The 15,026-nt window shown below is 40.7% G+C and overlaps 1 protein-coding gene across 8 annotated transcripts in view; it reads right to left on the bottom strand.

Moving 5' to 3' along the window:
• The window catches only part of myo9aa (myosin IXAa), a 100,514-nt gene that overhangs the window by 15,495 nt on the left and 69,993 nt on the right, over nt 1–15,026 (bottom strand). For 7 of the 8 annotated variants that reach the window (XM_005942494.2, XM_005942498.3, XM_005942500.3 and 4 more), the window contains 9 exons: nt 14,215–14,356; nt 13,824–14,022; nt 12,634–12,753; nt 10,613–10,688; nt 4,099–4,239; nt 3,651–3,690; nt 2,863–2,985; nt 1,752–1,832; nt 1,408–1,518 (listed from right to left, as the gene is read on the bottom strand). In XM_005942494.2, coding sequence (XP_005942556.1) covers nt 1,408–1,518; nt 1,752–1,832; nt 2,863–2,985; nt 3,651–3,690; nt 4,099–4,239; nt 10,613–10,688; nt 12,634–12,753; nt 13,824–14,022; nt 14,215–14,356 — 1,033 coding nt within the window. The remainder of the gene's footprint in view (nt 1–1,407; nt 1,519–1,751; nt 1,833–2,862; nt 2,986–3,650; nt 3,691–4,098; nt 4,240–10,612; nt 10,689–12,633; nt 12,754–13,823; nt 14,023–14,214; nt 14,357–15,026) is intronic. The other variant, XM_005942499.3, reaches the window with a different exon arrangement.

The raw sequence follows: 15,026 nt of genomic DNA on the forward strand, positions 1-15,026 counted from the left end.
ATTTTTTTTCTTTAAATCGAGCATTTTCTCACTTTAAACATCTGACATTTGGACAAACTTAAAGAGACACCTATGTTAAAATGCCTCTGAAATTACTATTTAGGAATCCTGGCAGTACAGACCTTAAATAATAAAACTATACTGGTTACACGCCTCCACAACATGGAAAGCAAATGAAAAAAAAAAAACTGAGGTAGGAGTGAGCCACTCCCAAATCTGCATCTAACTTCATCTGCTTTATTAGTCACATTTCTTACAGGGTTGACATCATTCCTATGAGAGCCAGTGTGGTTAAAGATGGCTGCCACATCACATCCCTCATAAGTCCCTCATGACACAAAATACAAAGAACCCCCCAAATGAAGCAACATCACCGACAAGTTTCCTGGAGATGAATTCATGACTGGCGCCTGCACTTGTGGAAACATGAGTGTTATTTAAGTTTTGGCTCAGGAGCGCTTCAGCAGCACTCTGGCCTGCGTAGCTATGATCTGCTGCTGAACTTTTAGCAGCTGGCTCTTTCAGTGCATTCTGGAAATTAAGATCTTTGGCATTTATCGACAAAGATCGCAAAATAACGCAAGAAGGGGAGATTCGGGAAATGAACAGTGTTTAAAGGGGAGCTTCAGTTTTACACAGATTAGTTCACTAATCAGGGTAAATGCTCAGCCTGAGAAAATTTATGAATAGTGTCTTCTGTAGGTCTGCAGGCCTTTGTCAAGACAAATAACTTAATAACGAAAAGTTTTGCTGCAAACCTTTTAGTTTATTATGGAAAGCACATAATCGGGTATCATAGGACAGATTAAAGACAGATCTTCCATCATTCTCTCATAAAGTTTACATGATTTTTATGATGAAAGCAACATGTTGCATCCAAAGAAAAAAAACAAAACAATAAATGGGTAAATATAAAGATAGGGTTGTAAATTGAGTTCTTGAGAGTTATTTTACTTTAAAAAAAAAAACAACCAAAATTATAATTATTAGTGATGGTATAAAATATGTTTACTTCCATTATTCGTTTGTCTAACAAAAAATGATCTATCTTAAAATATATTTTATATTGTACTGTACCTGGTTTAGTCACAAGTAACTTTTTCTGTACTACATTACTATTTTTTTGGTTAATCATTCCTATTAAATGTTGAATTTTAATTAAGGGAAAGTACATTAACAATCCGTAATCACTAATTAAAGGATCCCTAACTGAACAAGAGGTTAAGAAGATGGATGGATGGAACAGTGAGCCCAACCACTCTGGGTTATAAAATACTTCAGCCAAACCCACATCAGACTCAGAGATGGGTAAAAGGTGTCCTTTAATGTCAATAACAACCCCAAGTGGTTATTATGAAGCGTAACCAGATGCTTGAAGAGTATACACAGTGTAATTGAGTGTATTACCTTGAAAGTGTACTTGATGTTGTAACCCGACTGCCGGATGTGTACTGTCTCCAGCATACCTGTGTAACGCAACTGCCTCAGCACCAGGTTATCGTTAAACCGTAAGGGCAGCTGAAAGAGAGAAAGAAAGCAAGAGAGGGAGAAAAAAAAGGAGGCATCGGGGGGGGTGTTAAAAAAAAGGAAGAGCGACAGGCAGCAGAGGTTGCAGAGACACGATGGGAAAATGATAAACAGCTTTAAAAATAAAAAAATAAAAAGTCCAAACTTCAAAGGAAATAAGTAATGCTTTGAAAACTACACCGAAACAGTCAAAGTGGCCGCAGGCTGGAGGGAGCACACTGTACCTTCTCAGCATTGGAACGGATGCACTTGACAAAATAAGGCTCAGACTGACCCAGAGTCTCCATTAGCTTATTGAGAGAGGCCTAGAGGACAAGACACAAAAACCAAAATATTAGAATTAACAGAGAAGAAGATAACGAGCTGAGGCTCACTTCACAGCTGTTTGACAGGCAGAAGTCAAAGTCAGGTGACTGTTGTCAGTCTTGTGCTGCAAGATTAAAGTATCTGCCTGGGATCATAATTACCAGCAACAAGTCTATGTTAGCATGCAGACTGGAAATAAAAAGGACAAAGACATGTGTGCAACATTTCCATGTGCCGTCATTGTATGTGTGTGTGTGTGTGTGTAAACACATGCACATATGTGTCAGCATGTGTGCGCGATAATTCAGTGGCAGAAGGAATTCAGTCTCCTCCCCCTCCATGGGAGATTAAAGCAATCAGTGCAGCACAGGATGTGGAAAGTGAAGTCATCCACACACAGGGGCCAGGGCTGCCTGCCAGAGGGGCCTCAGCGCTCGTCTCTACCTCCAACAGCCAGAGCACACAGTTCACGTTCAAAGAACTTGGGAAGAAAATAGAAAATTTTGCTCTCTGGAATTTGTTCTCAGCCTTTTGTGTGTTACTAGCTAACAATGCAAGCTCCTATCAGACATTTTGGACCTGAAGAGCACCGAATCATTCTGATACTGATACTGGAAGCTGTGCCTCTGTTCATTCTTTGTGAAGAATTTTCCAAAGGGTGTGTTTGTGTGTTTTTCTTTTTCACTAAATCAAATATATTTTATTACCAGACACGATGTCATACAAATATGACTTTTGGGTGTGGGTAACTACATGATAGACACCTCACACACACTGGATCCAGGATTAGACAGTGAGCAGTAAAGTCTGCACTAAAAGAAACTAAGCCATCAAATGGACACACCTTGTTTTTGTCACGTTCACAGCTGGGAGGGGATTCCTCCAGCCTGCTCAATCTCACCCTGGTGAGATTTTTATTGTGAGAAGCACTGAGAAGGAAATTATTGAGCTCTGTATGCGACTGCTTTCTGTGTGTGTGTGTGTGTGTGTGTGTGTGTGTGTGTGTGTGTGTGAGAGAGAGAGAGAGACCTGGAACTGTGCGCTGATGCTGGGTGGTTTCTTCTTCTTGTGGAGGTGCAGCAATGACTTGGTGATGCGGTCGTGAAGCGTCAGATTGTTGAGGTACTTCAGTGACTTCACATTGAGTAAATGCTGCAACAATAATAATGTCAGAGTCAGTTAATAATATAAGAAGTACCATCTATTTAATTTGTATTTAGCAAATAAAAGGGTCGCCAAGATTGAAAAATACATACATAAGAGTCAGTTAAAATCCTCTACAGCTATATTTACTTTCCTTCAACTCATTTAAAATTGGTTTAGTGAGAGAAGCTCACTTTTTCCAGTACAGGCTATAGGAACCGACAGGAGCAGTAAGTCCTTCTTCTGATACTCATCTGAAGGATGTTCCTCAGTAAGCAAGATGGACGCATATCAAGACAGACTTATCTAAAACCATTTATAAAGCTCAGAGTGGTTTCACATACAAACTCAATCTTAGAGAAGCACCAACAGATGGGATATTTAGTGCTTTTGCATTTAAAAATAGTGCATGTTTTGCTTTGCTGTTTTCAGTATTTGTTTTTTTAATATTTCAACTGTTAAAGAGCCTGGTACTGTTTGGAAGCCGATCACCATATCTTTCTGTATAAAAATTAAATATCCAAACGCTTAAATTCAAGACTGGTGATATATATGTATAGTAAACAGGAGTGGCCCCAGGACAGAGCCCTGGGGAACAAGTCATGGTGACTTTATGCCTGCTGTCTGTATGCACTGACCTATAAGGGTAAATTAAAAAATACTGTGCACTTTACCTTTGGAAGAACGGGCTTAGATTTGTAGTTTTTGTTCCTCCTGGAAGAAAAATAAAACAAAAACTGAAAATCTAGTTCAGCAGTTCTTTAAATCAGCAAGTGAGACAGGTGGGTTTTTCTTTTCTTTTTTAAGTCTGATCAACAAAACAACCTATAATTTCAGATTTTTTCCTAAATATGTCATATTCCTGTCAATAAAGCAGAATTTTATTGATCCCTGAGGGGAAAGAAATTCTCCTTCACTTGCTCTCTGCCATACAGGGGTTTAGAGGTCAGGTTCAACTAGAGATCAGCACTGACTGAGCTTGCAGGAATGTAGTCATTGCTGGAGGAGACTTCATCAGGACAGATGTTTGAACTTTAGGGTTTACTTGTGTCTAGACTGCAGTGCTAACCAAAATAACAAATTACTGTAGAGCAGAAAAGAAAATAGCATCTCGATACTGACATGAGGATGTCGTGGGCTCTCTCCAGGAGTTTGCTGCTGGTAGAGTTGAGAAAGATGCCATCATCTTCTGCAGTAGAGCTGCTGGATGATAAGCGGCTCTGTCTACCCACGCGCCCGTTCCAGCCGAGCCCTGGGGAACCCCTTCAGACCAAACATACAGACCAGTGAATAATTTGAAAATAAAAAAATAAAAGACATCTTTTAAAGCAAATCAAACTTTAAATCTATGTTGATCTCTATATAATAATAATTCTATACATCATTAATAGTGTCATACATTTATTAATTAAAAGCAATACAATACAAAACAATTTGAGCAGTTAGTTCTCAATTTTTTTTTTTCAATTAATCACAGCCATCTATTCCCATAAACTAAGAAATATGTCTTGTTGTAACTTTACTTTTTTAGCCTGCGTAGAATATCTTCTGAAATACATTTATTACTTTTACTTTGTTCACTTGAAGCTGATCAAGAGTACCTGAGGGCTGTACTGTGGAAGTCCAATATTTTATATTTACAGTGTGTGCTAAACAAAGAGTACTACAATAGATGTAGACGCACCGTCGGGAGCCGAGGTCTGACTTGCCTTCGGAGGATGAATTTTATGTTTGTTGTTCATACCTTGGTTAATTTTTCTCCCCGTTTTCATAAGCATTTTTTAAGCTTGTAGTTCTTGTTGTAGTTTAGTTTTAATGTTTGTTCTCTCAGCAGTTTCTGTCTCATCCTCTTGTGTCAGTTCCTGTAGGTTAAGTTCATTCACATGTCTGTTTCTCCCTGTTTGGCTTCTAACTTCCTGTTTTATTTTGATTGGTTACTTGTCTCTAGTGTATATTTTCATTTTAATCCCATCTTTTTTCATTGTCTTTGGTTTCCTCCTCCATCTTCTTATTCAGTTATGTCCACTTTCTTTAATAACCTTAATGTGTTTACCAACATCGCAAAATTGGTATGGCCAAGATCTGGCCCACACAATGTGCTTAAACATGGCCCACATACCGCAAAGAATGACGGCCCTTTGGTGGCCCAGATCTGGTTTGCCAGATGTGGCCCACACATGGGCCAGCACAAGGCCAGTTGCAGACACAGTGGTGGTCCTGTGTTGGCCCATGTGTGGATTACCTTTGGCAAACCTGATCTGGGCCACCAAAGGGCCGTCATTCTTTGTGGTATGAGGGCCATGTGTAAGTTGTGTGCAGCCACGGGCCAGTTGCAGACACATTGCTGGCCCTGTGCTGGCCCAGAACAGTTTCAGCTCTGGTCCCAGATGTCAGCCTAATGTGTACCTTAATCAAGCCATGTAATAACAACATGTGCTTGAACGTAATAGTGCAAAAGTAACATGTAAAACTGTTTAGACAGTGAATGGGCTGATTCTTATAAAGCGCTTTTCTACTCTCTCGGATTACTCAAAGTGTGCTACACAACATACCAAATTCACCCAGTCACAAACTTTCTCTAAACTGAGTGCCTCCTAACTACATTCATACACATTCACACTCCTGACATGCAGACTGGAGGAGCCAGGGATTGAACCACTGACCTTCTGATTAGAAGGTGACCTGCTCTACCTCCTGAGTTACAGCCACCCGCTGGCTGTGCATGAGTAAACCGTCACTAGGTTTTGGATAAAGTGTACACTCACAAACCTGTCAAACCCGCATTTGAAACGCTGGCTACCATAGCAGTATAGTGTTGCAACATGGCATTTGAGTCTTCTAACTAAAATAGGAAAATAGGAACATAACAAAGTGCCATCATTGCCAGACCTGGCCCACATCTGTTGACATACACTCTGCCATGACATCAGTCAGTCAGAAGTCCCAGCTTGATGCCAGATCTGGGCCAGACCTGTTTTCAATGGGCCTGGGCCCCATAACCCAAACTACAAAACAGCCAGGTGTGGCAATGCATCACATAGACAGTGCCATCTATGCCAGCCCTGGCCCACATCTGGTTGACATACGTCTTATCATGCTAGAAGTCAGCCAGCAGTGCCAGCTTGCTATGTGGGTATATAGTGTTGTCTTCCCTAAGTGTTTGTCTCAGTATCTTCCCATTCCCGTGTGTTTTTGAAATGCTCTGGTTTTTGGTTTCCATCTCATGGACTATACAGTGGGGCAAAAAAGTATTTAGTCAGCCACCGATTGTGCAAGTTCCCCCACCTAAAATGATGACAGAGGTCAGTAATTTGCACCAGAGGTACACTTCAACTGTGAGAGACAGAATGTGAAAAAAAAAAATCCATGAATCCACATGGTAGGATTTGTAAAGAATTTATTCGTAAATCAGGGTGGAAAATAAGTATTTGGTCAATAACAAAAATACAACCCAATACTTTGTAACATAACCTTTGTTGGCAATAACAGAGGTCAAACGTTTACTATAGGTCTTTACCAGGTTTGCACACACAGTAGCTGGTATTTTGGCCCATTCCTCCATGCAGATCTTCTCGAGAGCAGTGATGTTTTGGGGCTGTCGCCGAGCAACACGGACTTTCAACTCCCGCCACAGATTTTCTATGGGGTTGAGGTCTGGAGACTGGCTAGGCCACTCCAGGACTTTCAAATGCTTCTTACGGAGCCACTCCTTTGTTGCCCGGGCGGTGTGTTTTGGATCATTGTCATGTTGGAAGACCCAGCCTCGTTTCATCTTCAAAGTTCTCACTGATGGAAGGAGGTTTTGGCTCAAAATCTCACGATACATGGCCCCATTCATTCTGTCCTTAACACGGATCAGTCGTCCTGTCCCCTTGGCAGAAAAACAGCCCCATAGCATGATGTTTCCACCCCCATGCTTCACAGTAGGTATGGTGTTCTTGGGATGCAACTCAGTATTCTTCTTCCTCCAAACACGACGAGTTGAGTTTATACCAAAAAGTTCTACTTTGGTTTCATCTGACCACATGACATTCTCCCAATCCTCTGCTGTATCATCCATGTGCTCTCTGGCAAACTTCAGACGGGCCTGGACATGCACTGGCTTCAGCAGCGGAACACGTCTGGCACTGCGGGATTTGATTCCCTGCCGTTGTAGTGTGTTACTGATGGTGACCTTTGTTACTTTGGTCCCAGCTCTCTGCAGGTCATTCACCAGTCCCCCCGTGTGGTTCTGGGATCTTTGCTCACCGTTCTCATGATCATTTTGACCCCACGGGATGAGCGCGAGCCCCAGATCGAGGGAGATTATCAGTGGTCTTGTATGTCTTCCATTTTCTGATGATTGCTCCCACAGTTGATTTTTTCACACCAAGCTGCTTGCCTATTGTAGATTCACTCTTCACAGGTGCCATTCATACAGGTAACGAGTGGGGGACAGAAAAGCTTCTTACAGAAGACGTTACAGGTCTGTGAGAGCCAGAGATTTTCCTTGTTTGAGTGACCAAATACTTATTTTCCACCCTAATTTACGAATAAATTCTTTACAAATCCTACCATGTGAATTCATGGATTTTTTTTTCACATTCTGTCTCTCACAGTTGAAGTGTACCTCTGGTGCAAATTACTGACCTCTGTCATCATTTTAAGTGGGGGAACTTGCACAATCGGTGGCTGACTAAATACTTTTTTGCCCCACTGTATAATTCTGGGCTGTGAAATCAGCTGAACTAATGGTGCGCTTTTTGCTTACATCTGTCTGCAGGTGAGTCTGTATTTGAGTCTTCACCTTGCCATTCATGACACTGTCTATAAAATCAGTTATTTCATCCCTTCTTTGTCAAGCTTGCAGGGTCCATAAAATATATACTAATAATTAAAACTGTCAAAAATAAGAAACACAAATAATAGTGTCAGTCACTGATTCTCCAACTTTAATCTAGCTGAATCTAGCTTTTTTCCCCCTACATATTTTATATAACCTAAAGGATTATCGGCAACAACCTGCTCCTTACCGTAAAAAGTTTACTTGATAAGTCATTGAGCTATTGAACATGTCTTAAGATCTATGCCACCACTGTAGTGTTTCTTTATTTTACCACAACAGTTTCCAAACATCTGTTTAGAAATCACTGTTTTCCTTTGCACTTGGTTTGTCAGATGAGACGTTAACCAACGAATACTGAAAGTTTAGAAATCAGCAGCAAACGCATGGTTGTGTGGCTTTGTCCTTTTGGTACTTTTAAATAGTGTGATCTAAGTTAAATAGAGGAACTAATTTTCATTCCCTTTTCCAGAAGACAGAATGAATCTCTTGTACAGAAATCCCTCACTGAAGCCCCAAAGGGTTCAAAACCTCAGTCCTCAAGGTGGAACCCAACCACATGCCCAGAACCCAAACAAAAACATAAGTTGTCAGTCATGGTTAAAACCCATCAGACTGTTTTGGTTTTTATCCCATAGCAAAAATGAAAGCGGGGTAACGAAAGACAAGTAAACAAAGACGATCTCCATCACTACTCAGAACAGAGCACAGCTGTGGCAGTTAAAGGTTATCTCATGCTTCCTCAGATCCACTGAGGTGCGCTGTTTTGTTTCCCGTTCATCATTCATGAGTTTACAAGAATTCCTCCACATGTGTTACAGGCCACACATTATTACACACAGACTACAGCAGCAAGATATGCTCGCTGATTCACAGTATGTTATTACCCAGAGGTTGAATCATTCATAAAGAGAAAACCAGGTGGGACACGTGTGTGTGTGTGTGTGTGTGTGTGTGTGTGTGTGTGTGTGTGTGTGTGAGAGAGAGAGAAACCAAATTCGGTACAACCACTGAACAGTTAGAAGAGCAGAGTTTCTGCTGCAGGGCTGCCTGCTTGGTTTGAAAGTGACTCTTAACGTCCACTGCTTAAATACTGAGTAAAAAATAACCTGTGTGATTAACAGATCTGGGCGATATCCAAACTAAAACAACCAAACCGCAGCGTCTGCGCTTACTGTGTTATTGTGTTTAGCATCTTTGTTGCACAAGGAACAAATATTCAGCTCTTGGAACCATTTTAGCAAGTTTGGTCCAAAAATGAATTATCTCTGCACGAATTGGATGGATTGCAAGAGAAATTATGTTTTTCCAGGGTCTAAACAGGATGAAAACCTTTGACTTGTTACTCATCCAACAACTTTATTTCATTAGCACAATCTGGTATGTTATGTAAAGCTAAAGACATTCTCATACAGCCTCATCAGTATCTTTAATTTGTATATTAATAAGCAGATATTAGCATGCTAACTGATAGTCTGCAGTAGCATGTATGTTTAGATTAAAGCATCACATGGGTGTACCCTAAATTGAGTCAAATTGTTAGAACTTACTCGACCAGTGTAGTTCATTCTGATTTAAAAATAGTGATGATGCACAAAACAGATGACTTAATTTTTTTGCTCAAAAATCCATGTGTTAATTCTGAACTGTATTGGACATCGAGATGAAAATTTGAATCCGGAAGTACCAAAAAAAAAAGAAAAAAAAAAAGAAGAAGAAGAAGAAGAAGACGGGGGAAAACCCTCCAAAAAAAACCAGGGGCATTCTTTCCACCACATTTCTTACTGTGGAGGTCACTGATGAGACCCAAAGGATGCTCCTCCACCATCATCAACACAAGGCTATGTCTGCACAGTCCAAGGGGAGAAATGCAGATGATTTGTACAACCAGTCAGCATTACATTACAAGATGATACATTTCTGTAGAAAAACCACAAACCTCCAGTGTGTAAGTATCAATCAAAATCTTTGCACTCCATCCCTACATGGCCAAAATCAGAAAATATTTTGTTGCGTCACGAAACAAAGTAAAGCATAAATCTTCTGTATGGATCTGGTTCACCATATAAGGGAGATTTTCTCCTCAGTTGATCATCTATCTCTGCAAATGGTGATAGTACAGTATGGCTTCTGTAGTGACTGTTTATCTCCATAGTGTCTCAGAGAGTCTCATAAAACACTGCTCTGTCCAGCTGATATGCACCCTGCAGGGTCCGAACATTTATTACTCCCCGGGCACTTCTCTCTGATGCATAGCTCCGACTTTACATCACCGAGGAAGCAGCTGCAAGGGGTTTAGTGTTCTCCTAGCATGTGGAGGATGAGGGGAGTGTGGAGGAGGAAGAGGAGGCAGGATGATGATGGTGGGGGGGTTACCAGCTCCATAATGATCTCCTGTGTAACAAAAGCTGACTTGCATGAATCCCTCTGTGCTGCTGCAAATCTCACAGTCCACAGCTAATTACAGAAAGTGTCAGTGAGACCAACGCTCAGGGTCACAAGCACGTGCGTCCATTTATTTAAAGGCATCCAATGTCTCTCTCAATGCTGGGAGGCAAATATCCTTACCACTGCATGTAGGACACACAATTAGGACTGTCACAATATCAATGTTTTGCTCATTGTGGCCACAAAATGCCACAATAACAGCATTCAAGTAATTTCTATTAATATTTTGGGGGAAAGACGACTATCACACAGACACATTCACTGATGGATGCGTTAGAGGCACTTTGGGGTTAAGTATCTTGGATATAATACCACCAGAGTCAACACACTACTCTGCTGACAACATTTTACAACATGGCCACTTACCGTGGTGATGTTTCATTGATGGTGTTGGTTCCCTGCAGGTCTGAGAGTGGCGTACGTGGACTCTTTCTAGTCACACCTGATCACGAATAAACATGTTGGCATCATGTGAAAGAACACGCACAAACACTACACACAAAACCATTCCAGAGAAAAAACACACTTCTGACACCGTGTGACACTCAAGTGTTACTGCAGTGACTGTTATGTGCCTTTTTTAAAATTGGAAATACTGCAGCTGAAGTAACATTTAACACAGATTTGTGCGGTTAATAGCAAGGTTGTTAGTGCTGAATGATGTGAGATGATACTGAAGCATTATTTAGTTTAGTCTGGCCTGTAGGTTTGTTTAATACCACGATTGGCAATTTAAAATACTTGATTACTTGATTTGGATTACTTTTCCATACTTTATATAAAGGATAGATGTAGCCACTGATGCCGTGTCATGGTTAGAAAAGTCTTGAACTGAGCATTTTGTCTCCTGACATCTTTGTGTTTCGAAAGTGAGTGATAGATTTGACTGGGGAAAAAAAAAGACAATCAAATTGCTGTCCAAAAACAGAGGACTCAAACATAAGGCCCGGTGGCCAGATTCGGCCTGGCAAAGACTAATCTGGCCCACTAGAAGGCTTAGATAAGGAGGGTATAGAGTCTGAATTAAAGACCTCCCCCACTGCCATTCCTACTACACCAAAATAGTTAAATAATAGATAAACAATTAAATCACAGAAGACTTCTTGTTTTTTCACTACCATCTACCATAAACATTTCTTGTTTAATAGTGGTTCTATGCTGCTAAAAATAATTCACGTGTGAATTAATCAAAACACATTTTTTTAATAAATGCAGCCCCGTGTGGATAATGAGCTACCAGAACTTATTCTGTAATTTTACACATTTGTCATAAGGAATAAACGGGTTTTTACTGTAGCACATGTTTTTCTTATATTAAGACATCCCAAGGATTAAACATTTAGTTCAATGATACACTGACAGCGTTTCTACATTGGCTTCACTGTTCAGACCCAGAGGCTACATCTATATTTTATATACAAGCTACAGCTGCTTTGTTACATCACTACAGTGCAATGGTGGGCTTTGGTAGTGATAAATTTGTACTAACGTATATCATATTGCAAGATTTGTTTTGAACCTACAGCCAATCAATCACAGTGCTGAAATCCTACAACTCTAAGGTGTGTTAGCCTACTCATAAAGCACTCTTCGACAATGTACCGTTTTCACTTTCATCACTTTGTACATTTTCACTCTCATCTGGAGCTGCAGGGTGGCACAAGACAACAACAAAAAAGACATTTGAGTGTCATGAAATGTTTGTAGAAGAAAAGTGACCCTTGTGAAAAGTGTGTGAGGTCGGCTGTATGTCCAGCACCACATGTAAAGATGCCTCTGAGCCAGTTAGTGATATGAATGTACACATCTGTGTCCCCAGCTATGCCAGACACACCCCTTGGTCTTTGATCACCATCACCAGCTGATGTGGGGTTAGTGACAGTGGAAAACAGCTGATTTTAGACAATCGTTTGGTGGACAAGCAACTATATCCAGTACCCAACAGACAAAATTGTATATGACAGTGGAGCAATGTGCTATTGCTAAAAAAAAAAAGTGGTGGAAACCTGGAGGTGTTGCTTCCATCACCAAAGTTCGCTGACAGAGCAAGATAAAAATGCAGTTCTTTGCATGCCTTTTACTAGCACAGTGTAAGAATACAAGTGAAGAGCATGCAAGAGAGGAACAAACACATGCAGGTGCATTAAAGAGAAAAAAGGGGAGACAGAGAGAGTAGAGACCAACAAGCATCTAGTCCTAAAGTAAGCATCCTAAATCAAATCACAACGCAGGAATGGTGCCTCTTTATGTTTGTATATTCTTATTGGTATCGTTTGGCTTTACTTGGCCTAGAAAAGTAGTAAACGTTGGTCGGTCCTCTCCCTATAGTTTCCCCTAGTCATGGTATCAGATGAAAGTAGGAGGAGTTATTGTATTGGCAGCCTTACTGTACTTCTCCTCTTTGCATCTCTGCAGGATCTCTAAGCTTCTCTGATGCACAGGGTGATGCAGAAAGCTAAAACTATCCGTACTTTTCAATACTGCACAGGGAGCAGCGTCATCATGCCCTTGGAGAAGCAAAACAAGAGGAAAAAAAAAAAAGAGAGAAGACAGAAAAATACACAAGAAAAAGAGAGAGAGAGAGAAATGACAGATTAGACAGCGAAGAAGATGAGATAAAGAAATTCAGTCGTCTACTGGAGAGATACCTGTGCAAGAGAAGATGATTGACATTCAAAACTGACGTTGGCGGCAGCAGTAGAGAGACCTGTCTTTATATAGGTGTTTGCCCCCCAAAGGTATTTCTATACATCGTCTTCTAGTGGTTTATTCAGTGAACATATTCTATTATAAGATAGCAGTAGCATTCAAATTTATAAATTTAAGAACAAAACTGCGTCTGTATAGAGATGGTTTAGAAGACATGTTCAAGATTCCTTTGGGTGACACAATATCTTTAGTTTAGCTGAAAAGATTTCTAAAAGATATCTAAAGACAAGTGAAAGATATCTAACTTCTAAAAGAAAAATCTAGTCCACATTACAACATCTACGCTTCATGTGAAGGAAGGATGGAGAGGATGCAGAGCAAAAGTCCGATTCATACGCCGGCAGGACTGAAAGAACATCTGTTTGCAACATCTACTGCATCTGAAGTACAGCTAGAGCAAATTCTAAGGGAAAAGAAGGCATTCACAGAAAGCCAAAGCTGAGAGAGAGAGACAGAGCAAGAGCTACTGTCATTACACTGCAAAACTACCAGCACTTTGCACACAGACTACAGAACAGTGACTGCATAGTGAATCCAAAACCTGGCTGAGATAAACATAATGAACCAAGACGCACAGCAGGTTGGCGTATAGTACAGTATGTAATGGCAACTTTTATCTAAACTGTGAGCTATGGAGCATTTCCTAAAGTACAAATGAAGCATGAGCAGGTGCCCTGACACTGTAAGACAGGTGCATAGATTTTTCTGATGACATTATGTTTTATAAGCTTTCTTGTGCTTTGCTAAGGTTTACCTCTCAGTCTGGAACATCTCTTCCCTTCACAGAGCATACTTTCCCTCACTGCTAGAGGTTAGTGAGCTAACTATAGGGTATGTCAACCATTAATGCATTGGTGTGGGTTCTTACCAGTGTGTTTCTTGTGCGTGTGTCTCTTTCCAGCCTGCCTGAAAGCCACCAGGGCCCTGAAGTATGCGCGGAGCACTGCCCAGCGGAAAGTTGCTGACGGATCGATGCCGATAAGCCCGCAGATGAAGGCGTTCTTGCTGCTCTTTAGCAAAGCTACGATGTCCGGGCGCATGTGGTCTGTGTTCTTCTCCCTGAAATCCTGCGTGTGTGTGTGTGTGTGTGAGAGAGATAAATATATAAACACAACACTGTTCAGAAGTATTATGTAGCTTAGTGCTACAGCTCCTGCCTTAGCACTTACATTCCTGTTGTGAAGGTCACACATGTAAAGAAAAAAAAAAATACTGGCTGGACAGACTTAGATTCTTAAGAGAGCGAAGATGGCACTGACCTTGACTCCGTACTTGACCTTGCCAGCATAGTGTCGGATAATAAAGGCGGGCTCCATGACAGCAGGGAACTCGATGTAGCTGTTTCCTTCATGCTGTCGCTTGAACTTATCCAACAAAGTCTGGTTGGTGGCTTGAGGGAAACTGGGAAAGGAAAGAAAGAAACATATGCTTTGAAGTAAAACGGGTTTTACATTTGTTTTTAATATCAAAACACCTCAAGAAAGGAAACTTGAGAATCACGCTCTTGATGAAGTTGATTCAAGACGCCAACTATGTCTTAATGCTGTAACACGAATCACACAGAAAATGTCCAACAGATTTCTGATGTTATCCACACAGAACATGATGAATTCAAGATATTATTTTTTTTCACCACTCTGTGTGTAGTTGCTACAACTGTATTATATTATAGCAGAGCATAGCGGTGGAAACGTGGGAAGCCAATATCATCTGATCTGTAACCACTTTTGACATTTTAACCTCTCTTGCCACAGGTTGAAGATTATCCTTTTAGGCCGACTTCAGTTCATATATCTCTACAGTGCGTCAGTATCAAGAGCCAGCAATTTTGCAGAAAATCAACAGCTTACAGGAAGAGGAGCGAGGGGAAGAATGAGACACCAGGGGTTTTGGAACAGGGTGAAACCTGAGCTATGAAAACAGAGCAGCTAAAGAGTCACTGCCTTCCAGCTTTGCCTAACAGGAGGAATTTGATTTAATGTCCAAATGGAGAATAAAGGGAGTTAAAGAAGGAAATATTACTTGTAAAATAGTTGCAGTAAAGCCATGTACCCGAAAACACCATATTTTA

The sequence above is a fragment of the Haplochromis burtoni genome, unplaced genomic scaffold (assembly GCF_018398535.1).
Source record: "Haplochromis burtoni strain Fernald_Lab_line unplaced genomic scaffold, NCSU_Asbu1 Contig_343, whole genome shotgun sequence".
NCBI classification, from domain to species: domain Eukaryota; kingdom Metazoa; phylum Chordata; class Actinopteri; order Cichliformes; family Cichlidae; genus Haplochromis; species Haplochromis burtoni.